The sequence below is a fragment of the Camponotus floridanus genome, unplaced genomic scaffold (genome assembly GCF_003227725.1).
Source record: "Camponotus floridanus strain SB8 unplaced genomic scaffold, Cflo_v7.5 scaffold2, whole genome shotgun sequence".
Lineage (NCBI taxonomy): Eukaryota > Metazoa > Arthropoda > Insecta > Hymenoptera > Formicidae > Camponotus > Camponotus floridanus.
The window spans coordinates 4,908,752-4,935,980 of record NW_020229325.1 but is presented as its reverse complement, the minus strand read 5'-3'; the positions used below and the strand labels follow the sequence as shown (position 1 = coordinate 4,935,980).

Here is a 27,229-nt window from a genome sequence, read left to right as displayed (position 1 = left end):
GAGAAAATACACTTGAGGAAATTTTGCATCTTAAATTAATATGAATGCATGACAATTGCCATCACACTTAATTATTTTCTATTAATTATCTCTTATCATTTATCATTTATCGAATTAATAATTTTGCGAAGGACATCTTGCAAAATTATTTTATAAAATTGGAACAATTCTGTTCACGAAGAAAGATTTATATAAACGCAAGATGCCAGAATAATATCTCGCGCATATAGATATAATTTTCTCACTTTTAATGTCGTCAGCTAACCGGAAAATGTCGTCAAATGTAAACCGACGGCGAAAAACAAGCATCACAAAAGCGTCGACGAGACGCTTAGAGGTAAGGAAACGGGTTCCGTTTGTGATGCAAATCTAACCCGAATGTTCCAGGAAGCACGTCCACCCCCGACAAGTCGTTCTAGCAACAATTCTCTCGCGACTCGACATCGTTCTTCTGTCAGTTGACGCTTTGTCGGCTGTCTCGAATCGTTGCGTAACAGGCAACGAATAAATAATCGGCCGTACCACGCTTGTGTGTGCCAAAGAACGGGGAGCGACGACAATTTGTCGGACTTCCTAACCCTTGCAACGTGACTTAAGCTCTCAAGGGAAAAGCTTTCTCGCGGGTAAGTATCCGCACGACAGATAGATGTGTTAGCTTTTTGTCCGGCCTCTAGTAAAGGCGCCAATAGTTAATTTATTCGACATGATCTATTCACGCCAAGAAGATACAATCTCGAGTGTTGTATATTTTTGATGCCTTAAACCAGACAATAAAGACTCTACTACGATAAATGCAGAAACAAGACTCGCATTTTTTACTTTTAAAAAATTAAAAGAAGTAATGTAAAAGTCTCTTTTACTAGCAATATCGCGAATTAAACAGTTATCTTTAAATATCGCGTGGTTTATTGAGACTTGATGATTTCCATGGGCTATGGATGTGCGAGCTTATAACTACTTCCGACAAGATAAGATAAGAACTAATCAAAGAATGTTGTTAAGCATTTTATCGTTTGCACAATAAAACTTCGGTACAGGTGCAAACACATTTGTGTAGGCAAGTTCATGAATAAATCAATTCGACTAGATGTTGCATATTGATTATATCGAGATGTATGTATCAATGATCTCATATGAATACATTTGGAGAGATTTTAAGCCCATGTTACGCATGATATAAAGAAAACTAAATGTTTTTGCATGATGTGTAAAATGATGTGAAAAATGGTTAAAAAATTGCCACAAATAATGAGCGCTATTGAATTAATATTAATAAAAAAAAATCCACTCAGAATTCGTTAAATAATCAAACTATGTATTTTGATAGACGTATATTTAATAATCTGCGAGTTAAAATTATGAAATAAAATCCGCGTATTAAACATAAAGATTAAAATTAAAAGTGCCCAAAGAGGAGGCATATTTTTCCAGTTGCTTGGAACCACGTGTGTGGTCTCGATGGGGCACGTGTCGTGAGCGTAACTTTTTCTCGCACACAAATCCGTTTTTTGAGGCAAGATCCCGAAATTCCAGAGTCATGGATTCCGCCAAAGGGATTCCCCTTGGGATTGATGGAATTCGCGAATGTAGTAAGAAACAGTAAGATTACCGTGAACGCTTCAATATATCGATTTTTAGTCGTCCGATTTTTGTTTTCCGTTAAACATTTTCAATACAAAGAACAAAAAAAAATCAAATTATAATAAACTACTATAACAAATTAAATAAAATAATAAATGTACGTGCCCATAAAATATTTTTTTCTATTTTGCAATTGATATATAATGTCATAAATTTAGTAAATCATGTTTCTGTATGATTTAAGAGATTTCATTTACTTTCTACAGTGAATTTTGGAGATAATCTATGTTGTCTCATAAAAATGTCATTTTTTAATCAAATAATTATAATTGACGTTAGTCAAATTAATATTGCTCTGGAATTACTCGCCATTACTCGTGAAATGTCACATTTTAGCAAAGTATTTTTAATCTACGAATTTCATAAGGATACAATAGCATGACATAAATATCATCTTCTGGCACATATTTCGTAAAACAGAAATATCGTGTGTAACATGATTGTGTTCGCGTCGTATGACATTTGCAACATTATAGCATATTTCGGAATGCCGACAGATGTTGTAATGATAATCAAGAAATTTAAATATTTTCATAAGTATTCTTTCAAAATTAATTTAGATTTCCTTGCGCCAACTTTATTTACGATATCGAGATTTTATTTAAACAATAATTTTTATATTAAAATATACACATAATACGTTAAATATTAGATATTTTTTTATATCAATTAAAATAATAAAAAACTTTAAGAGACAATAACATTAAGACCTATTTAATTGCTTTATTAAATTCATTAAAAAGTTCGGACCTATTGGAGGATTTTTGTATGCAAAGATATTCACCAATAGCTACGAAATTATTAAAGGAAGGTCACTCGTCGGGATGATTACGAAATTAATGTAATTCTGCAATATTTTCGTGATAATCAGCAATGACAAGGTTAAAAAAACAACTCCCTACAATTATCGCATATGTTCATTTTTCATCGATAACAGTAAATTATCGATAATACTATATCACTAAACTGTGACACGATAGCGAGATAATGTGTTTTCAAATAGGTATATAAATCGTCATCAAATTGATATATATTTCATAAATAAACATATATCGATTGTTGCGCAATTTTTATCATTTTAAAAAGCGCGCACACTGTAAGAAATACAATACGTAGCAAAATAAAAAAAAAAGACACGTGCAAAATTCACAGCCGAAAGAGACGGATCTTCATTATTTTTTTTTTTATTTAAAGTCTAAAGAATAGTTAAGTTTATTTGTCTGACGGGGGGGGGGGAGGGGGACTTTACACCCAGCAGTTTCCTCGTGGCGACATCACACGGTACATTGCTAACTCGCAACACGCATTCCAAGCCGACAATCTTTCGTCCCGACAATGTGGGAGGCCGAAATCACGAGAAGCGGTAAACATCGAGGTGATACTCGCTCATGCAAATTGATTAAGCGCGCCTTCGCGTCCGCTCTTCCCTCAACCTCGCGAAACGCAAGGGGCGTGTTCGCGTATTTCGCGAGACGCACAAAAAAAAAGTTTACTAATCATGCGGCACGACTCGCGAATACGACATAATTGAAATGCGCGCTTTTCCGGGTTGTACACCGCGCTGATTCTCCTCCGACAATCTCGCTCTCGCAAGAATAACAATGCGCGTCCTCGCGCGACAACACTTAAACGAAATCGCCGATAGGCGAGCCAACGATATCGTCGCTAATAAGAGTCGCAAAAAAAGGAACTGCGTGGGAAACAGTCTGGGTGTGAGGTTCGTTCGCTCGCGACTTATCGTACGTTTTACGGCCGTTAATACGGCCGGATTCTGTCACTCACCGATTCATCGGGATCTGTCGGAGTCTGTCGCACGTGCAGCGGTCGGATGCGGGTCCCTCGTTCGTTCCAGGAACTGCGAAAACACGGAACGATTCACTTGTCGCTAGTTGAAGGTATCGCGACGGCGGCCATACTGCCGTGATCCCCAGTGACTCGCGCGAGGCCCGCAAGATGGCGTTGCGCGCGGCGCTCGAGTGATAAATAATAGTACAGGTGACGGTGAGACTGTCCGAATGATTTCATTTATTGTAGACGCGGTCAAGCTACTTATAAAGTGCAATAAAAATAAAACTGACTGGCGTGTGACTCACAGATAAATATGCGAATATGAAAATATTACACTATCTAATAATAGAGCATTTTAAAATCATATCATTTAAATCTCAAATAATGCTTTTAAACATTGTTAAAATATCTCCAGTGGCTGTATATAACGAATTAAATATATATACTAATTTTTGAACGCACGTTTTTTATCAGAACGATTATATAAAAAAGTAAATATTAACAATACACATAAATGTATCATATATATATATATATATATATATATACATATAATGATATTTGTGTGACTTCACTTAATTTTCTCTTTGTTTCTTTGCTTTAAATAGAAGTAAATAATAAGTTATTTATAGTATATCTCTAGGCGTATTCGAATTATATTTGATAAAAACTTGAAACGTACCTGTGATACTTTTTAAATGTTCTAACACATACGAAAATTCGTCAATAAAATAATCCAAACTTTTAGAAACGTGCAATTGTCAGGTAGAATTAAAGGAGCGATAGTATCGACTACGGTTGTATCATTGACTACAGCTTTCATCGTCTGTGGCGCGCACAACAAAAATAACAGCTGTACCGTTCCTCCTAACCTTAAAGCGCTCCTCAATCTTTTTCATCAAATCGATTACGCTTCACGAGTTCTTAGTCGTAGTTATAATTGTTAGCAATCACGTTAATTTATCTTGAATATAGTCAGTCAAGTATCAGTGAACAGCAGCGATGGTGAAAGTCAATATACGATGGAAGACGGCCGAGGATTATAATCTTTTACGAGGAAGTAGTTTTGGTAAGATCAAATATATCTGTTAGGAATCGCGTAGAAACGACAGATGTAAATATCCATTCGTCTGTCATTTGATTTCAGCGACAAAAATCAATTATTTCTGGCGCAAAGGATGGACAGAGATCCCAGTAGTAATGGGAGGCTCGATCTTGATGCTAGCAGGGTTTGCCATGGGAGGTTATGCGATTTATTATGGTTTGTCGCACGATATGACACCAAAATATTACAAAACGACAAGAAGTAAGTAATGAAATAAATAATTTATTTTTACGGTTTCGAGAATTTTAATTGGGCTTGTGTAATGATTACGCAATCGCGAACGTATGTCGATAAAACAGAAGTACTAATAATAAATAGATAACTGCGTTATCTAGCGCAGTTTAATGCGTTAATATTAATTGCGTTTAATTTAGTTTACAGACCGGATGACCCGCGAGTTCAGACGATCCGTTACGTCTCAGTACTTGACAGTTGAAATTTGAATTTTCATTTAATGAATTCTCATAGCACTATATAATGATACACAGCTGTTACATCCTATTGTAGAATGATTCGAATAAATGTATAAATTATTATACCAACTAATGTGTGAGTGTCTTCTCTCTGTGAATCCAATTTCATCTTAAAATTAAAAGTTAAAAGTTTTTTAATTTTGTAAAAGGATAAATTAAAAAAAAAATATATATATAAAAAGATAGGCATATGTATAATTTTTTAAAGAAATATAATTTTATATAACTCTTTTTCTTTGTTCTCTATCTTTCTCTGAAATATAATTTCTACAGCCGCTTATATCGTAGATATATTAAACTTATAATCATAGCATGATAGATCCTGAAAAATCACGATCGTAAAATTTTTCTCATAAAATTGCAATAAAGGGAAAGCGGTTGACGGTTAAGTATACGACGATCGTACTCTTTTATATTCTGAACATCAAGAAGATGTGACATCTCTTGATCTTCGGAAACTTTAAAATGCTTACGTTACACAAGAGTTACATGCGCGAGGAATTTGAATTTTTTTATATGTTTATTTTGAAACGTATAAAAAGTTTGAATTTAAACAAAAATTCAAATTAATTTAAATTAATTTACATTAATTTAAATGTATCGTGGGAATTAATTGTTTTTTCTTTCATGTTCATCGTATAAAAGTTTCTCACAGAAATGTCTCTAAAGGATGTCTTATAATCATTCAGACATTCTTTAATAAATATTTTTAGCTGTGTTGTATCGTCATCGTTTTATTTTTGGAACTCCGTAAAAGATTCGTGAAAGAATTCCCTTTTTCTATTGTGCCAAGTCATTCTAAACTTACGTTTTCCTCCCCTCAGTATTCATTTTAGTATTAAATTTCTTGCCTGTGCCAAGAGGGTAAACTCTTCATGTGTCATGAAGGATTATGGGATAGAAACGAAAACTTCTCGTAACACATAATTCCGGCTATCTCCCTCGATGTTCTCTTCATTTATATTGTTTTGTAAAACGGAAACAAATTGTTTACGCATCTATTGTCATTTTCAAGGAATTTGAATGTGCGGCCCTTTCCAGCTATAACTTTATTGTATTTTATTCAAAGCCGATATACCAGTAGCATGAATATCTAACTAAATTTCAATCTACATAAAAATGTAATCGTTTTATAAAAGAAAGTTAAATTAAAATGTAATATAAAAAAAGTAATTAATTTTTATTAATATTTAATATTTATTATTATAAAATTATTAAAAAGTAGCGTATTGCAGAAATTTCATTATTTAATGTTCATCCAATCTCTCGAATAAATTGAATGCTTGAATTTTGATTACTTTGACTACACAGTTCTATTCGTAGAATTTTCGAAAAGCAACGGTACTAACTACACAATTCCGCATTCGTGATTTTAACGATAAGAATAACGGTATACGAAATCACGTCGATTAAGAATCCCATCGTCGTACGAGGAGGACCTAAATCTTGTCGACGACTCTCGTGTGAGAGAAAGAAAGAGACGCGGATAATCTCCACGAAGTCAGGGCGCAGGATCGTAGGATCGCATAGTGCTTTCCTGTGCTTTCCTGTGTTACGTGCGTATACTATTATAACTCGGTGAGGATGGCGTAGCGTAGAGAGGGTTGTACGCGTCGCGGGGGAGGGATGCACGAGGAACGAGAAAATGTGCGCGCAAGAGGGAGAGGGATAGTAACCGGGAGGAGGGATGTTCGATAGAAGAGGAGAAAGGGAGGATGAGAGAGAGCGAGAGAGAGAAAGAGAGAGAGTGATCGAAAGGGTGAGAGCAGCAAGGGGAATACGGAGCACACGGTACGGAGCACCCCTCGTTTGCCTCGCCAGTGGTTCAGTCAGCGCTTCGCACCGGCGTCGCTTCGCTTCGCTCCTCGCTTGGGATTCCCATCGGGCTCATCCTCGTGTACATCGTGTACATCGTCGCGTGCCCCCAGTCGCCTCTCGAAATCAATGAGCCCGCGACATATCGGCAGGCACATCCGGGCTTCAAGTAGACCCCAACCGTAAAGTCGCTGTAACGATACGAGAGAATCGCTGAGAGAGAGAGAGAGAGAGAGAGAGAGAGAGAGAGAGAGAGAGAGAGAGAGAGAGGGAGGGAGAGAGAAAGAGAGGTTCGTTTGATAGTCAAACGCGATAGTCAAAGCTGCCACTTGTCGCTGTAGCTAGGAAGAGAGAGAAAGAGAAGGAGATAGAGAAAAAGAGGGACGAGGAACAGAAGTGCATCGCGACGTGCAGCGAAAAGTGACAGATCGTGGAAGATCGAAAGGAGAAATCGAGGACCTGTACGGGTCCTTAACGTTCAGGACAGTGCATGTCTCGGACCTCGTTTCTTAGTTTTTTCTCCGGCAACGCTTTGTCCACATTCCTGAGGTAAGCCATGTACAAGCATAGCATGCGTTTGTGTAATAGTAAGAGACTGAGACTTTTTAATTGCATCATTTCATACTGCAATCATTTTGAGTCTACGAATCGAATTTATTTTACAATGAGAAAAGCATTTTTACAATTTTCATCAGGCGATATACGAACTATGAAAGTAATTAACTTTAATTTTAATGTCCATAGATTGTTTTTTAATATACTAGATTTTCAAATTATTTTTGAGCAATTAAAATAACTTTTGTATACATACGCAGTAATATTTCAGATGGGAATGGTATAAATATTTTTTGGAGAAAAAATAAAAAAAATATAAAACTTTAAAATCGTTGTGAATCAATGAAATATAATAATTATAAAATTATATTATTTTTCAAACTTTCCTGTAAGAATATGCGTTAAAAAAACCTGTCATATCATGTCGCAATTAATCTTGATGATTAGTGATCGTGATTGAATACGGCCATAAACGTGTCAAAACGCATCGCTTTAACGTTCCCTTGAATATCGTATATCAGCTCCGTGATATATTGGCAGTGTGAGAAACGTCTTGAAGAGAAGATCCTCAATTTGTGATTTGATCTCCTATTTGCTCAATGTTCTGTCTGTTCGTCTAGCAATTCAAGTCTTCCAATTCTTTACCTCGTTACTTTAAAAGAACAAATTTTTCAGATATCTCATTGTTGAAATTGCAAAATCTCAAAGAAATAAATTTTAAAGATATGACCGCTAATTATTAATTATCGACTTTACTAATTTCTATTTATATTTATACAAATTGTACTTTTAATTAAAAGATGTATTTTATAGCGTCATTTGCTTTGCATATTAAATAATCTTTTTTATTGAAAATCAATATTTTACCTTTGATTAAACAGATCATTTGACACATGACAAATTGATTTATTGACTTTCTTTAATGTTCTGGAATTTTAGACATTAAATATTTTTTATTAATGTTAAAACTCGTGATTAGTACTACAGCATTATTTATCAACAAAAATATGTATTGATGATTTAAAGAAAATACACTAATTTCTTATGTAATATTTATTTTTGCAATAATAAATCATGAATATTTTTCATTTTGAACTTTTATTTTATATACAAATATTGCAAACATAGGATTAAAAAGCAATTAACATAAGTTATATTCACGGATTAAAAATATAAAAAACAGTAGATGAAGAGGTTGTTATTTCTTTGTAAATATCAGCTGCATAAACCGCAGCAACATAGATTTTATTATATATCGTATCGATAAAAGCGATTTAATCAAAAAAAAAAAAGCCGCGACTGATCGTTGAACATAGAGATTTTCCGCTAAACGGTTGAGATAATCTCTCAAAACCCTACGTATACGCACATCATATACTCGCCTTCCACAAATAGCGCAAAGTTTACACATGTATAAAGTAACTGCGCGACATTTTTTTCTCGTTCAAGAAAAACGCGCGGCTTTGAAAGAGTTAATAATTATGTGCCCGTGTAGCGCGGACTTTATTGATTCGCGAGCCGTGGGTCGCATCGTACACCTAATAAGTCATTACAACACGTGCTTGTATTTGAATATGTAACATTTGCAGTTTTATAACATTTTAATTCCGAAAAAGCCGAAGAAAGCGGGAGTTTATATTTATATTTTTTCAATACTCGATACATATTTTAGATCAGTTTGCGTATACGTGAATTTTTACATGTGACCTAAGAATCTTGAAAGAGATATATTTATGTATATATAATTATTTCCCTATATTTATTCAAGACAGTGTAGCGATTATCTTTGATGATTCCATAATTATATTAATTTTAGTACTTATCACTATTGTATCAAGTATATATGTTGAGAATATTTCTTATTCTACTATTTATCGTAATTTTATTTTATTTTTCGCGGCATCCAGCTTCAAATTTGAGAATTAGTTCATTCATTGTAGCATAGCGCTTATAGATATTGATACTACGACCCGCTATTCAACGAACGTAACATCCAAGTTCACTAAAGTCTCGTAAACTCGGCCTGGACTTGAGCCAAATCGAAATGCCATAGCACCATCGTCGTCGTGCATATAACTATATGCAGCCGAAACAGCTGTTAACCCGACTTGTTGCACCGTCAACAGATGTAAAGCACTGCAACTGGTGAACTTTATCGCGAATAGACGCTTCTTTATTTGAATTATAATTATAAATTATTAATTTGGAATATAACTACATAAATTTTGTTTTAAAATTGAAATATTGATGGCTAAATTTATTAAAGTCTTTTTTGCTCGTTACATTTTATTAAATCAAAATATGGAAAATTATATTATATATATTATAACTTTATATATTTTTGCATATGTAAATGTGAATGTGGCGTATGTAATATATTAATTTTATTAAAATAGGAAGAAATATAAACAAAATTCATAAATGTAATATAAATATGGTATAATATAATATAAATGCGTCAATTATAAAAATTTACTATTAAATTTAATTAAAGAGAATTAAAATTAAATGATACAAAAAAATAACATTTCGTGAATGATTTTAAACTGTTTTGAATCTTTATTTTTCTTTTTCTTTCTCTTTATTCTTTTTTAGTGAAATGTTATATTTTTCTTTTTTTATAAGAGATAATTAAGCATGTTTAAATTTAAATCTGACAATGAGACTACTTTTATCTAAAAAGGATAAATGTTTATTGTAGAATTGTGGATTCTAATTTTAACGATTTTTAAATTTGATACACTGCTAAATAATATAAAAATTGATAATATCAATAATATTTAAAAATTATAATGATTTTGATGATTTATCCTATTTTTTCGAAATACGAATACATATTCCTGTACAAAATATAGATAAATCTATTGACTTGAGGATAGAAAGTAATAGGTAATTTAGAAGTTGCTCAGAAAATATATTTATTCAAGAGATATTAACTTTGCGAGATGCAGTTGGCATATTAATATATGCAAATATATACATTTATTCTGCTTTTTCATCGGTTTATCTTTTTAATTCAACACACATCGATTATTTTCTTTTGAAACAAGTTTAGATAGAAACTATCTTTGGAAAAGCTACAGAAAGCGAAGATATTATTTTTGAAATCCGCTCGATTTCTCGACCCAATAACCGAATTTATCATTCTCGCGAGATAGAAGTCGTGAAGAAAACTCTAGCTATTTCAGGAAGTAGGCTACCGCGAAGATTATCTGTAACACTTGATAATGCATTCACGCGAATGCCATCTCGAATCTCGGAAAATCGTAATTGTGCCATGGGGACGACAAAACCTGTCTTATCCGAAAAAATTATATGAAAAAACTTTGATGGAATCTATTTGCAAAGACTGTGGCAAAAAAGAGCACAAATTTCCGTATCAATAATCCGCGTTTCGTCAAATTTCTCGCGGTACGTCGATCACTGCGCCTCTATACGATGCGCTTTTGTGCATGCTTCCGATGCATCGTTACGATCGTTACGATACGCGAATTTTCGGTTCAAATGACAATTACTCAATAGGGCAGTAATCTTGTCATATATCCCGTTACACGTATCGCAAGAAATAACACTGGGCGTGGCAGATATAGCAGCAAAATGAGACATATTTGTACATGATAAGGATATATTTTTGATCTTAATTTAATGCAGTTTATTTTTTTATTATTAAGTTTTGCGCGATCGATATTTTCTGTAGTTCAGCTTCTTAATATATTCAATATTAAATATCGTGGTCAAATTAAAATTTCCAAGAAGTAGACTTGACTTGAGTTTAGATGAATAATGAAGTTTCGTTATTCAATTTCTTCTCGGAGGCTTAGTTTGAAAGAAAGGTCTTTTACTTTCGAGCGCTTACAAACGGCTGTCGATATATTTTTGCGAAGAAAAGATTGAATTAGATTGAAAAAGATTAATTACGGACCAATCCCGTTAAAATTAAAGTCAAAAATTCCAAGGCGGATAATAAAAAATTCCACGTTTAATCTACGAAATACTATTTATTGTAAGCAATTAAAAATAGTACATTGACATCGAGCCCGGCTGATTGATTACAGTCGATTATCGATCAGCAACCGATGCGGGATTGTTGTGCTCTTTTTACATTTCTGACACTTGTAAAATACGGTTAAATATGGAGAGGGGACAAACATATGAATAAAGGTGCGGAGAGCCCGGAGTGCGACGAATGCGGTTGTTGAATCGCGATATTATCGATCAATAGGGACAATCAAGCTCTTAATTACCGGGACGTGACCTGGTCGGTCGGAATTCGGTGCCCAGCTTTTCGTCAATTAGTTCATCGCGTGAAAGCATCCTTCCTTACTCGCAACGATTCGCGGGTTGAAAATAAACTTGCGTCCTCTCAACGTCGTTTCTTCTCTAAAATTATACCCCGCTTATATATCATGTCAGATATCTATATCCATACGCAAAATCTCGTATTCCACGTGCAAAAGGAACTAAATTCACGAGCGAAAATTCGCGATGTGAAGACGACCCATATCAAATACCTCGGTCATTTCCCTTCGTCTGCTATTTCCTTGATCTCTCTTTCTGAAGACGATTTAATGAAAATTTAATCGGACGTAATTTGATTCTACTACCTCTTTCAACTTTAAATTTCTTAAACGTAATTAACCTTTACTTCAAATTAGCTGAAGAATAAATGGTTGTATTTTTATTTCATGAAATATTCTAGACTTTAATTATATTGATTGCGTTGATGTATTTTCCTTCAAAACGAATCTACTTCAGATTCAAGCGGATTACTTTGTATTCGTGCAAAAATTTAGAACATCCTATACACATTGTACGCGGGTATTGCCGAAGTTACTTTCGTCGATGCAGGACTTCTTTAGCTATCACGGCCGACGTTGACAGGTGTATCTATCTACATAATGTTTGCTCGTACATGAATCGCTTTCGGTCCCTGCTGCTATCGTAGATTGTTGCTTATAGCTTTATTCAAATATTACAACGTTACTCAAGATAAGGATGTTAGAAGCGACGATAATGATAATATTCGCTACAACGATATACAGCCTGAAATTCACAAACGAAACAATCGGCGAGAGCTGAATCTCTCAAATTACGACCCGAGCAAGCAAAAGCACTCAGTAGCAGAACATTGGCGAATAGTTAGTCCCGAGTTAAGTAACGAGAGGCGAATGGCAATGGATATTGGCGAGAAAGAGAGGCAAAGCGAGGGAAAGAGAGGAAGGTGGAATCACTTTTCTATTTTCGGAATGGATGAAACAGCGTATCTGTACCATCTAATTACGACGGTAATTTATTGGCGAATTGAGAGCTCCGGGGATTCATTTTTACTCGATTATCGCATGCATTAGACAGACCTTAAAGGCTATTCTGTACCGCATTTTATTGCGATATTCGTTTTGTAAAATATAGAGTGAATAGCATACACATGTATAAATTAATAAATTAACTATAAACAAAGAATTAATAAATTTATCGTGTGAGTTAAAACAAGTAATAATTAATTACAAAAAAATATTAAACAGGAAGATTGCATTGCACATTTAATGGTTTCTTCGAATTTTAAATCAGCCGAGTATAAAGTATGGAAAGAAAGACTCTTGGAAGAATGGCTTTTAACTGACATCTTTAACCACCTTATTTCCGTGGCTCAGGCGATATCAGAACGAACGACCTGACGGTAAAGGGTATCACCCTAGGATTAAATGGGGCGGAGTAATCGTTTACCGCCGTAATTATATACTTGCATAACTCTAGGTTCATATAATATTACTGCTCGCTGTGGCAAAAATTATAGGAAGCTGTGGAATTATAGGAGCGCGCGTGACGCGGAAGTTTTTAATCGCATGCCAAATCGAGCGAATGAAATATGCTGCGACGATTAACGAATAAATAAAATATATTATCAATAATCTATTATTCATTTCTCAAATAAAATATACAGTAGTTACATATGAAATATTACTAGATGATATATCTCGCAAAATGCATCATGTATACAGATGATTCAGTGCTTTATAAATGCAAGTAAACTATTATAGATACATAATAAATAGAGCAGAAAGAGAGAGAGAGGGAGAGAGAGAGAGAGAGAATTTCCGTTCAGAATTTATCGTGTACTATGTATATTACTAATGGTAAACAAAACATTATATCGCGTAATCGATCGCTTTTAGAACTGTCGATCGCATAATGACGGTATATTATGTAAGTTTCGTTAAGCTACAAACACCTGTGCAAATATCGGCCACTACTTCGACCAATCCCGCTTGCCCAGAAAATATTATATCACTGAATCGTTAAACACGCACGCGGATGTTTAACGTGCGTTGACAGTCGAATCCGCTTAGTGCGATTAAGCTACGTAGCATTAAGAGGATAACGTTCTACGATACACTTGGAACTTTGTTCGATATCGCACGTTGAGAATGGTCGAACAAACGTCTATGATAATCCGATTGTCTATGTTGCCGACATTATCCAAGACACGATCGATATGCCTTGTTGTTCGCTTATATCAGAACCTGTGCGACGGATCGCTGGCGTTAAGAGATCAATGTTTCTCAAACTCTCATGTGATAAGAGCCTTGTTGTGGAACGTAATCGTAAAATCGATAGCACACACACACACACACATATCTAAGGTATAGATATTTGTCGCTCATTCTTTTCACATTATGTTATATCGTGACTAGAACGATACAGAATAATGTAACGAGACAGAGAGTTTAAACTTCGCGAACATAACGAATTCTTTGGGAACGTAGAATCTCATTAATCCACTTTTTTTTAATGCAATCGTTTAGTAGAGATTAAGATCTACAACTAACAACGTCCCGTTATCTTTAATTTAATCTCTTTTAAAGTAAAGGCATATCATAGAAATTTGTATGTATTAGCTTGCCTCACTGCAGACTTTTTAGCTTGTAAATTTCTAATGTCACTGCTAAAAATATATGAGAGATGCATTGTGTGATTAAATAGCTCGAATCTCCGTATATTTTCGGTCGAAGCAATTATCCGTGACTTCTCCGGGGAAGTCGGATAGATAAGAAATAGTGACGAGCTCTAACATCTGCATTTACACAGTCTCTGTAGTTTAATCTAGTTTCCCTCCTATCATCAAGGGCTGCCTATTACCATTTGTACAGAGTATTCATAGCTAGACTGTAAGCAGATCGTTATTATTCCGTTCAGGAGTCGTCCTTGTCTTCGAAATTGAAACAAAAATCGATGCTTATTATCTTGTTAATCACGAAATCTTGATATTCACGAAATCTTGATATTCACGAAATATCTCAACATATCAAACGCCAGTTAATTTAACTTCTACCATTTGCCTTTACAAAGGAAGAAAATTAATAGAAATATATTTTTCTCCATGTTCTTTTATGAAATTATATTAAGAATGCTTGCTTTGCGAAAAGTGGTTTGTTTATTAAAAAAAGAAATGATAAAAATTCTTAATTCTTTGATTTAGTCTTACTTTAGTTTAAAAATTGCTCCTTTTTCTAGAATTTCTCCTACAAAAGTACTCCAGAAGAGAAAATATAAATCTTGCTCTCTTACATGTTAGATCTCTAATTCGAGAAGAGGAAATAAAGCTGTAGTAGATACGAGATTAAAGTCAACCGATTTCGTTGAAAGCGTTTATAAATCCTAAAAATAGTAACAGGGACACGTTCGACTTTTATTTCGAGGGATATTTGCGCGACGGGAAAAGATACGCGAATGGAAGAAAATGTCGATACTCCTGAGACGTATCGCGAGACGAATAACACTCGCAACGCTTGCACGAAGATAAAATATGACATTAGAAACGATCCAGCTGATATACATATGCTTTCCCGTATTTCGTTTTTCATACGTTTACAGTTAATATGGCGAAAAAGGAGAAATTTAACTTCTCATTTCTCCGACATAGAAAAGAAATAAACCGACTTCGACGTATAATAATAGCCTTCGACACTGAAACAATTGCGGTCAGTAATTGCGATCTTGCTCGGAGGTTTAAGAGCTCAACGACGCGTTAACGACCGAAATACTGCACAAATGGGCTCCCGAACGTTGTTCAAAATAAGGACAAAACGAAATTCTTTTCTACTCACGGCGCGATTTACGTCGCCGTTTGTTAAACTACAATAAACGTGTCGGAGTGAATCGTACTATAATTATCGTCGAGTATACGAAGCGAAGATGAAACGCGTTCAATTACATTTAAAATTGGTTACCACATTCTTGAAGAAAAAGGTAAAAAAGGAGAAAATAATATACGTGCGACGTGTTTTAATGGGAGCTTTAATAATTGCTACCCACACCCTGAGCGCGACGGGCATCAGGTGTCCTATTTAAATATTTATAAAGCTTCACCTCCTGCGTATCGTCTCGAAATTGAAGTACGTGAAGCGGCATGCTGCTTTGTCCAGAGGTAAATTTGCCGAGCAACGACGACAAGTATCAAGTTTACTTCATGTATTTTTCAAAGAAACGTGCCCATGGGGATCCTCGATCAACAATCCGTATCGCGCTACAATTTTCTTCTATTTATTCAATTTTTAAGGAAAACTCGAATTAATTTATATTTGACGTATAATTGATAATAAATTTTTACAAGTAGTAGTTTGTCAAATCAAAAGAAGTCGAAGATATTTATGATATTAGAAATTAATGGTAAATAATTATTTGTGAATAAATAATACTATGCTTGAATCGATGCAATGCTTTTTATATTTGTAAGTTTAATGGCACTAAAATAAATTTGGAGTTTTTAATAAAAATGTAAAGTTATTTTCTCTTTCTCTCTTAAAGAGAAATCGTACAATTAAATAAAATGACTCGAGTAACGTCGCTATATTATTCATAAAATAATACTGTCTTTGTCTCTTTTAATATATCTTCTCTAACTATCGTGCGTAAAGCGGTGTTAAGTAATATTCATAGAACTTGCTTCGTTGCAATCATTAGTCCTCTATTCAAGGCATCCAAGTTAGAAATGCGCAGCGTTATGGTAAAGGTATAACGCGTTCTATTATCCTGCCAGTTTCTGCAACTGAGTCGCGTTTGCGAATATCCAAGTCGCAAGAATAAACTTTTCTAAGACGAACACGAGGAAGAATGTTATCGTAGGGAATCCTTGCTATTTAAGTGCGAAGCTTCTCTTTCGATATTAGCATTTAAAATATGAAATTTTTATGTAATAAAAATAAAATTCTAATATTATTTTTGTAATAAGTGTTTAAAGATTTAACGTTTTTTAAAAAAATTGTATAAGTTTCAAAAAATAAAATTTTAGCAGAATTTATTTCTTCTAAATTATATATATATATATATATATTAAAAAAATATAGATAAAAATATTTTTTACACTTATCTTTATACTTCATAACAATTTTTGTAAAAGAGATATACGAATATCTTTGAATTATGTGAATTATGCGGTACTTATTTTTGTTTCCTACAACATGCATGAGTACACAAGGTGTGTCAGGTATTTCAAATTTATCTTAAAATATTCCTGAATGTAAGGGACCCTCTCCTATTCTCATGGCATCTACACTACTGCACAAAATTCCTCGTTTATTTAACAAATTCCCTCTAAACTGTTTCGCAAGTATAATAAGCATTCTCATTAAACTTTGTAAAATATGTAATGTCCACCAAGGGCAACATTCAGCAATGATTTATTAGAGATTGTTTAATTATGGAAGCATATTAGGCAAAAATGAAAATACACGTCACACTTTACAACTGTTTCATATTTTTTTTTATCTCGGAAAAGAAAATATTTTTTTTCTCAATATTATTATTGTAGCAACAATTTTCGGATATTCTAACATCAGCAGAAAGCAAGAAAAATATTCAAGAGGAGACTCGCGTGAGATTCTAAAATGTATCTGGAGTGCTAGCCCTGCATTTTATTTTCCCTCGGCACTTTAATAAAAGTACTTGTGCCAAAGTCTTCTGCCACGAATCAATCCAAGAAAATCCAATCGTTCGTGCCCCATGCATTCATGCTTGGATCTCGAATATTCTCTTCTTTCTACGCTTCGCAATTCCTTCGGGATAAGATATCGTCTGCTGTCTGGACATGGATTGTTCTTTTTCTTCTATTGAAAGAAAACCAAGCTTGAGACTATTAGAGACAACATTATTGGTCACATTGTATGCAAAGAATTATGTAATATTTTATTAAGTTTACAAACAATTTTTAAAATTCAATAAATTTTTCAAAATTTGATCGAAGATTGTTTGTAGTCTTGCATTAAACGCGAGATTTGTACATTATTAGTGTTTTATATGTAACGTAAACAATCGGAAATTTATATTGAAATCAACATTTATATTGAAAACCAGAAAAATATAAACAATAAAAAATATAAACAACTAACTCTCTTTCGATTGAAATATTTTTTATCGTTATTGTTAGTTGTTGAATTTGTGTTTTTACAAAACAAAAAAAGATATTTTAATCTAAAAATGTATCTTTAAAAGTTCATTTAGGGAATATAAAATGCTATACAATATTTTTTACGTAACGCTCTATTACATGAAATGCAGGTTGTTTCCGGCTCATTTCAGTTAATTAAATTATGCGAGAACGTTGAGATTTTTTTTGATATTATGGTTAGTTGTTGATTTTATGTTTTTACAAAACAAAGGAAAAAATATTTCAATCTAAAAATGTACCTTTAAAAGTTCATAGGAAAGCTTTTAGGAAAAATAAAATGCTACTATAATTATTATTTTTCACGTAACGCTCTATTACATGAAATGGGGGTTGTTCTCGTCTCATTTAATTAAATGCAATAACTTTGAAATTCAACACAATACATACACATACATACACACGGTGTCCCAAGAGCGAAGAGTAAGGGGGATTAAGGATTAATACCATATTTACAGAAGGTATAATTTCCATTTTCTCCACAGCTGGAGGCGTGCGGCCGACTTCTGTGCTGCGTGCAGAGGCTCTGCAAAGGCAGAAGTGCAGCCGACGAGCCCGCCGAACATCGGATCAACGCTCGCGGTCGTCGAGGAGCGAAAGCGGAACCGGAGCTGGTGGAGGGTCAGGGTCCCTCAGGCCCGGAGGATGGAATGCTCGCTATGCCCGTCAGCCCGAGTCCCGCATCCACCTCGTCGCAGGAAGACGCTTGCAAGCCGCCACCGCGTAACTGCTACCGCCTCGTTATGCTCGGTAGTGCCCGTGTTGGAAAGACCGCCATTGTAGCACGGTAAACGCGCAAAATTAACAAGCGGACGTTCAAGTTCGAAACGATAATTTTCCACCTTTATTCATCCTCGCGTCTTCGATATTTTTATAAATATCCTCTGTACATTCGATATTACGTGAAAATATTTTATTCATTTATCTTTAGTTGTTTGCGTTTCCAATATTTTCCATTAGAATAATTGATCGATTTCTGATGCTCGTTTACGTTGCACGAATTTTATAATTTCACTACTATTCTACACATTTCGTGCGTTCAATCTTCTAAATTCTGTTAGTCGTGCTCCCATTCGCAGATCGATTGCTAATAGCACGAAACAATGTGATTCAATTAATCTTTGAACCGTGCTGCCGACTCACCGCTACGTGCCGCGTTATTGTGTTTGCTGTTGTTACATGACCGCTGTCACCGCGCGATAGGATATCGAAAAACTGAGGCTGCGTTCCTAGGAACAAAGCGTAATTCTTTTGAACTGAATCGGCCTGTTAAAATTGTTAGCTAATCATATTTTTTTTTTCATCGAGAGACAAAATTAGAGAGAGTAGTGGAGAATTATTATGAAAACGATAAAATCGCCGTTCGATATTCTGCGTCTAGGAATGCCGAGGCTCCGCGAAATGTCGAAAATTTGCAGTTTCGCCAGCTTGAAGTTATGCCGACTATCCAGAATTGATCGCAATTATGCAGCTCTTAAATGCTAAGCGCATTTATCGTTCACATGGACATATATAGGAACCGTTAACGAGTCTAAACGAGTTGGAAAAAGCAAGACAGACGCTTATCCTTTTGTCCGCGAACGTGACTTTTTAAATACTCTATTACAATTAATTTCTCGTTTACTGTTGGATTTACATCAGCTTCTCAAATACGTTTATGTATTTAATTAAACGAAGAGAAAAGCATTTTAATTTCAACAGTCAAGATACAGAGAATATTATGAAATTATGAAACACTGTTTTACTAACAGACGCGAGTTTAAATTTAAAATTTAAAAGATAATTATTGTATAATAGAGAGAGAAAAGAGATTTAATAAAATGTAGGAATTTTCTCTTTCTTTTTCGAAATAATGAAACGCCTACGCGGTTAAAATCTCCGCTATTTACGTTTCAGATTTCTGTTCAACAAATTCGAGGAGAGCTACACGCCGACGATAGAGGATTTTCACAGGAAACTCTACAGGATCAGAGGCGAGGTTCACCAGCTTGATCTGCTGGATACAAGCGGAAACCATCCGTTTCCGGCAATGCGACGATTGTCCTTCCTGACGGGTAAGTCTTACCTACCAACTTACCTCCCCGGAGAAATGCACTGCTTCGTTTCAAGGAGATATCGCATTTATAGCGCTGCAAAATTTTTCAAGACTATATTCCTATCGATATTAAAATTCAATGTTGAATAATGACGTTTAACTTTTATTTAATAGCCCGGGAAAAATTAATGGATATTTAACTCTTGTACGAGCGGATAAAAATTGCAATTTAGCGGGAGACGTGCAAATGCACTGCGATGCATTTTGTATGAGAATACGCCAGATTGTGGTAGATAGAAAATCAATCATGAAGACCTCCAGATGCTTTTTTGCTGAATATAATTTCAAATCTTTGAAAATTTTAAATCTTTAAACGTTTTGAATCTTTAAATCCACGGTTGCGATGTATATGATGATGTTCGTCTAAAGATTAACACTTGTACTTAATTCATATTTGAATTTTGTATCGGTGCGTTTTCGATGGTGAAAAAAAACCGTTTCGTTTCTCAGTGTAGCGAAAAAATGAACCATACTGATCTAACGAAGAAAAAACGCACCGAATGTCAAACTTGTGCTTCGTAAGTTTCACAACTCTTACGAAATCTCATATCCCCGGTAACGACAGTTTCCTACGCTGGAAAAAGTTCGAGGAAGCCTGCCCGGAGTAATGTCGGTTATTACCGGAATTTTAGCAAGCTTCCAAATATAAGTTACACGCTGCATATTGCATAAATTTCGATTAATCTTGCAAAATCGAGGTTTATACGCTACACTACAAATACAATACTTTTAACAATTAAAAATCTCACAAATATAGCCGAATTTACAAATATTAAAACAGTTGCATTTCGTCTATTTATTTCTTGTCTATTTGAGTCATCCTAGTTAGAAATATTTTTATTCAGATTGAATAATGGAGAAATTAGCATAGCTTAAATTATAATCTTTTTTTATCATTTTTTATTTTTTTATTGATAATAATACTAAATTATTTTTTTTTATTGATAATAGTAAACGATACTTTTTGATGAGTTTTTTTTAAATACATTGTTTGACCAATTGACTTTCTATATAACGTACAAGTCAATTTCTAAATATTGTACAATGGAGTATATTCTTATCTATATATATTAGAGAGACATGACAATCCAATATAATGCCAATCTCCAAAGTTCGTTACAATATTCGACGCGTTAAGCGAAAATGGGATGTTCAATGGTTCGTGAGACTGAAGGACGAGGGTGAAGACGGTGATAAGTGATCGATATCGAGTATCGAAGGATCTCGTATTCGCGAAACTCTGCGAGGGAATGTACGAAAGGTACGTTCGTTCGATAACTCAGTTTCGTCCTTCTTCTTTGCCATCTGGTAGCTTTGTCCCTACGGTACACCAGCTGTTTGTGTTCTACTGATTTTGTACGTAGATCTCCCTTGTCCCTTGCGTCACGTCAACGTTGCCACCTGCACCTGATAACCTGATATCGGGCCATGCTGGACGTGCAACAATTGCATCAGCATCGCGCTTGTCAAGATAGAAGATGGGCCGAACTGAAAATACAAATTTATGCTCGGACGTATATACATGCAAACGTCACGTCGACTTGCACAGAACATAATCTAAGTTGCGATCTATGCATAGCACACAATTCCCAAAACGACACTATCCGCAAGGCAATGGCAAGTTATAGGAGCACGACATACAATTCAGAAATAAGAATAGACTTAAAAAATACTAAAAAATAGACTTCATACTTAAAAATTACATAATTATTAATATATATTATTTATATTAATCTTACTATGTATTATTATATTGTAAACATTTTTTTGTTTTACGCGATTAATATTTTATGTCCAATATATGTTGCATCTCTTCAATTCTATAATTATACAAAAAAGATAATAACGTTTGTTAAAAATTTATATGATTCAAAATTTTCGATGGCAATAAAAGAGTTTTCCCCTGGGCTCTAAGTAGTTCCGTCCGTTTTTTTCTTTTTTGTATGAGCGGAGCTGTACAAATTGCACTGGACAGAGCCGATGCCAGTCTCTCGCGAATTTGTTCTACATGCGCCTGGAAACGGCCATGTATCGTCACATGTCGTCAATAAAGGTGACCTCACGTAGAAGCTCACGGCAGAATTAGACACGTAAATCCGAAGAATTTTTAAATTGCCGTCCGTGCGTGCGGAAATCAAGAGAGCCACCGTCGATGGGAATTTCATCGTGGCGTTTTTAGTTTTGTATTCCGTCCGACGCTCGTGCCGCTAGAAATTCCGCGCATTCGGCAAAGAGTCACGATTCCACGTTTTCCCGGCCGCATTTTTTTCACAACTCCACGGAGATATTTTAATAATTCATAGACCTCTCAGTCGATTGGCGAAAATATCTCGCGTATCAATATATGTTGAGATGAGTCCGCTTATTCTATAATCATCGCGTTTATATCAAGAATTATTTATTTCCACGCATCGATTATAAATATATAATTGCAGATATTTTTCTCAAGAATCTTCTCTTGGTATAACAATTAATGCATGAATATGTATAATCCTATGCATGCCGAAATATAATTTCGTCGAATGCAATAATTTCATGCGCGATCAGCGCGCTATTTCTTTTAATAAATTTGATTATTCGCAGACTTAAAAATGACATGCGCGAGTCGAAAATGTAAAAAAAAGGGAATCCGCCGGAATATGGCTGAACAAGAAGCGTGATATGACCCCGATTCGAAGACAATGAGCCTTCAGACGGGGCTCCGGCTGTTGCGAGAAGAGAGAATTCCTTTCGACACCAAAGACACGAACTTTGCTGCATAATGGCTGACATACATATATTTTCATCTCGTGGTGCGAGGACAATATCGGACTAGCTTGTCGTGTTTCGCGGGAGTAAAATGTTTTGTGACGCTCCATGTGGTAGCTATAAACCGGTAAAGGATTTTCGAAATATAAAGGGTAAACTCTTAAAAAGATCCTAGATAATATAACGATAATAAAAGGACAAATAAATAAATTACTGAATAAATGGTTTAGCTTTGTAGCTTGAAAATTCTATTTGCGAGGAAAATAAATCTTGTTATATTTTGTATTATATATATATATATTATATGCTTTTAAGACAAAAGTAAAGATATCTCACGAAATTAAATTAAATTTATTTATGTATTTAGTCGTGTAATAATTATATATAATCGTGACTAATTATATTATAAATTTATCTTCATAGTAAGCTCTTGTTTTCGCGCTTATAAGTACAGTTCAGGACTGACACACATCTTTGTTACGAGATCAATAATTGTATATATAATAAAGTATGTACACATGTAATATACCAACTTATTTTTGTCGCGTTTTATAAAATTAATAAGAAGTAAATAAAAGAGCAATTAAATTAAATTAATAACAAAATATAACAACGTATAACTCTTAATCATAATTATTAAATTTACATAATGATAATATAAAATTATGATAAATATTTAATAGCAAAACATAAAGAAACGCTTTCCTCAAACTTTATTCCACTAATGCGCGGTTAACGACAATGTTATTATTATATGAGATACTTAGCGGCATTTTAGCGAGAGAATATGCGATAATAAAACCAAGTGGAGCCGTGTGCTGGCAAAGCAACGTTATTACCGAGCTTCTATACGCCCGGTTCGTCGAGTTTCCCCATCGGACGAGCTTTTTGTTCGTCCACAAGAGCAGCCAGTTGATTCTACTCGCCCTTTTGTCCGCGACGCATTTTTGCCGGAAACAAGCGGAAACAGTGCGCTTCGTAAACACGAGACCCGGAATCGTTACACGCCATACTACCGTTAGGATGGATTTATAAATAGTTATATAGGGGGGGAGAGACCGCACCTTGTCGCTATGGAAATAAATCAGTCAGAATAAATATTCATAATCCGTAACACACGCGTGTTTCGCATGTGACTCGCGTGACCGCTATAATTAGTCCGTATGCAACAACGCGCAAGGACTCCCGTCCGGCTCGAAATAATTGCACTTGATGTCGCGTATAATAGAGACTCGAAAGGGACGTACGAAAGAGGTTTAAAAGTTTAAAATTACCTTTTGCTGCGGGTATCGTGAAACACCGTAAATAAACTCGCTCTATATAAGTCCACAAAAATACGAGTTGTCCGAATCGTATTTATCCGTAACACGTTGAAATATTCAATAATTTAGCGTTTTAAGAATAAATACACGAGCGAGTAACGTGCTGTTCGACGAATCGACCGGTTCAGATACGATAACCGATTTCGCAGGGGACCTCTTCGTCGTGGTGTTCAGTATGGACTGTCGGGAATCCTTCGAGGAAGCCATCAGGCTGAGGGAAGCGATCCTCGAGACTAAAGTGAGCGCGACTCAAAGTGCCACGAAGAGCAGAAGGAGCCACTACAGTCTGAAGGTCCCTATGGTCATCGTGGGGAATAAATGTGATAAAGATGTAAAGTACGTTCTCCCCTGTTCTTAACTTTGGTCTCCTGAATAATATCGTTTCATTATTGCATCTTTGAGTGGCATAATTATTTTAACGAATCTCTTGTTCACGTTGTAGAACGGTCACGGTAGAGGAAGCCGAGCAATATTGCGTGAGTCAAGATGAATGCTGCATCTTTGTAGAGGCATCCGCGAAGCGAAATTATCACGTGGACGAGTTATTTTATCAGTTATTCGTAGTGGCAGGTCTACCTCTGGAGATGGCTCCGAATCACCATAGAAAGGTACCGCTTACCTTTGGCTCGCCGACCATGCTACCGCCGTCGCAGGTAAGTAATGATTAATGAATAATATGCTCGAGGTAACATTTAAAGATACGTTAAATTGCAATTTCCTCAAGATTAATCAAACGTCTCTGTATTTGAAAGCCTCGCGAAAAATCCGATTAAGATCGATGAAGCGCGGAACGATACGGGTCTGTTGGTTTTTCGGAGTCGCATCGCGATCGATTAAACGAAGATTACCTTTCATGATATCGAGGGACGGCTCAAAGAGTGACGCTTTTGTTTTCAGCCGCGGCACAAAGCCACTCTCAGCATAAAACGTCGGTTGAGCGACGCTTGCGGCGTCGTAGCGCCGAACGTACGACGTCCCAGCATAAGGACGGACTTAATGATCATGCGGACGAAAACGTGCTCGCTCGCGGCCGCGAACGAGAACAACACACCGGGATCCAGGATCACGCTTAGAACAGGAAGGATAGAGTCCAGGAAGGCCTGCACGATACAGTGATATTTCAAACAATTGTCACGCGCGCGGACAAATTTCTAGAAATATGAAAAATATGATAACGCGTTTTAAAGCGATCTTTAGAAACGAGTATCATTCCCTATTTATACGATCTTTGTACTTTTGCTTATTATAATTTTATTACCCTTGTGTATTGGATACTGTCTCTGTCCATCTTAATTTATTGTATATATAATTAGCGTTTTTTTTATCATTATTATATTATTTTTAATCTTTGATAAAAATTGATCCTTTTCCAATATTTCTTGCGGGACGAGAAAAATAATGATAACTAAATTTGTGTTAATGAAAACCTCATATATGCGATCGAAACTTTCAGATCTACAATTGTCAAACTTCACTATAGTAATACATAGACAACGCGAAGCGAATACTCGCGAACGAAGATCGCCAAGGGAAAATCATATTTAAACCGACCACGCTACTCGCCTTAATTAATTAACGGAATATAGCTTTAGCGTAATGTCCCGAAGGTAACATGTATAATTAACTTAAGATGTGATCGAGTGAGAGAAAGAGAGATTGAGAGGTAAGCCGCTACATTAATTAATCGTCGTCGATCAAACGCTAAACGGGAAATTGATACCTCGATTAAGGAGGATAAGATCGTTTGACATTTGATCGGAGGGTTCTCTGATAGCAGTGAGATGATTGAGTCGCAGGAGAGAGAAAGAAAGAGGAAAAAAGCGCGAAAGAGCACGTACTCTTTCTACTAAAATTTTTATCGAAATTATTCTCGAGAAAATCTTTACGATGAAACGACAATGCAAGAGAGTTGTCAGCGTTATGAGATCGTGAAAAAGCTATGGAAAAAGCTTTCTACCGAATTGGTTAACTGCGCCCAGCCTTATTCGAGTTCCGGCACGCGAAGAAGAGCATTTATATTTTCACATAAGATTTAGAATGTTATTAATTTTATTAAAGGCGCTTGATTAAAGAAATTAATATTTCATCGTTTTGAATATTTGATTGTGACATTTTATCTTCTGTTAAATTCTTTCGTGTATCTAACGGATTTTCATTAAGAATAAATAGCCTTAAAATAAATTTTAATACATTTTTGGTACATTTCGTATATTGTTTGTGTTCGGTTTGTCATCTTCGATTAGTGAGATCGCATTGTCAATGACATGACACGCATTATATGTTACATGCGTACAAAGTCAATCGATACTTTTGATATGTCGACCTCCTTTTCTATGCATGTCAAATCTGTTAATTCGTATCGGACAAATGCATGCAAAATTTTCCTTTTATTGATTGTGTTTGAAAAATATACAGTTTAATCCTTTTGTGTATTTGCGTAATTTAAGCATAATCACAGATAAAAAAAGCAAAAATTAAATATGAAGATTTTATATCTGATTTTAGTAACATAATAAAAAATTTATTTATAAAATAGCTAACGTACAACTTTTTTTTTCTGTCAAATTATCGTAAAAAGAATTAACATATTTAGAGCGAAAGTTATTTAACGAATATGAATTTGTTAAAATTGTGTATATGTATGTGTACGTGAAATTTATTCGTTTCAGTTGAAAAAAATATATTTTTCCTGTATAAGACCCATTCAATGAATTTGGCATTTGGACCGATGGGACATTATAGGTATATGTAGATTTGTGAATATTTGAGATAAGAATAAGCATCCGTTCTCTTTCCATAAACTCGGCTATAGTTACTCTCTAAGGTACAATCGACGATTTGACCAATTAGGCGGCTCATAAATCGATTATAATTGAAAGCAAGCGCAGAGCTACATTGCTGCAATCGGTAAAAATAAGAGAAAAAAACATGATTATAGTCGCAAATATGTGCGATTGTGCTCGCATTTTTGTATCAAATAAATGACATTTTCTCCATATCTTTTCTACAATTTTTTGAACCATACTTATATCTAGCCTCCAAATAAAAATGCTAAAACATGTATTTTTTTACAGAAAAAAAATTTCTCTCATCGAAGATAATATTGTGATCAATTTCCAAAGTGAGATTTGGATTTAAGGCTTGCTCTGATCACTTTGAGCGAGAAATTGATTTAAACCAAATTTCCATCATTAACGCTGCGGGCTACCATTTGTCGATTATTGCCTCCGGCAATCTATTTCATTG

General features: G+C 34.9%; 3 protein-coding genes across 3 annotated transcripts in view; 2 read left to right on the top strand and 1 right to left on the bottom strand.

The window, feature by feature from the left end:
• The window catches only part of LOC105258862 (MKL/myocardin-like protein 2), a 177,750-nt gene extending 174,195 nt beyond the window's left edge, over positions 1–3,555 (bottom strand). Inside the window, exon 1 of the mRNA XM_025408072.1 lies at positions 3,424–3,555. The gene's annotated coding sequence lies outside the window, so the exon portion shown is untranslated. The remainder of the gene's footprint in view (positions 1–3,423) is intronic.
• Positions 3,556–4,245: 690 nt separating this feature from the next.
• LOC105253556 lies at positions 4,246–5,080 on the top strand. Its single transcript, XM_011261665.3, has 3 exons — positions 4,246–4,498; positions 4,577–4,735; positions 4,909–5,080. The coding sequence occupies exons 1-3, from the start codon at positions 4,432–4,434 to the stop codon at positions 4,968–4,970; spliced, it is 288 nt and encodes a 95-aa protein (XP_011259967.1). The 5' UTR covers positions 4,246–4,431; the 3' UTR covers positions 4,971–5,080.
• Positions 5,081–6,480: 1,400 nt separating this feature from the next.
• LOC105253555 (dexamethasone-induced Ras-related protein 1) lies at positions 6,481–25,287 on the top strand. Its single transcript, XM_011261664.3, has 6 exons — positions 6,481–7,371; positions 18,304–18,605; positions 19,715–19,872; positions 24,133–24,319; positions 24,426–24,636; positions 24,881–25,287. The coding sequence occupies exons 2-6, from the start codon at positions 18,469–18,471 to the stop codon at positions 25,097–25,099; spliced, it is 912 nt and encodes a 303-aa protein (XP_011259966.1). The 5' UTR covers positions 6,481–7,371; positions 18,304–18,468; the 3' UTR covers positions 25,100–25,287.
• Positions 25,288–27,229: the final 1,942 nt, after the last annotated feature.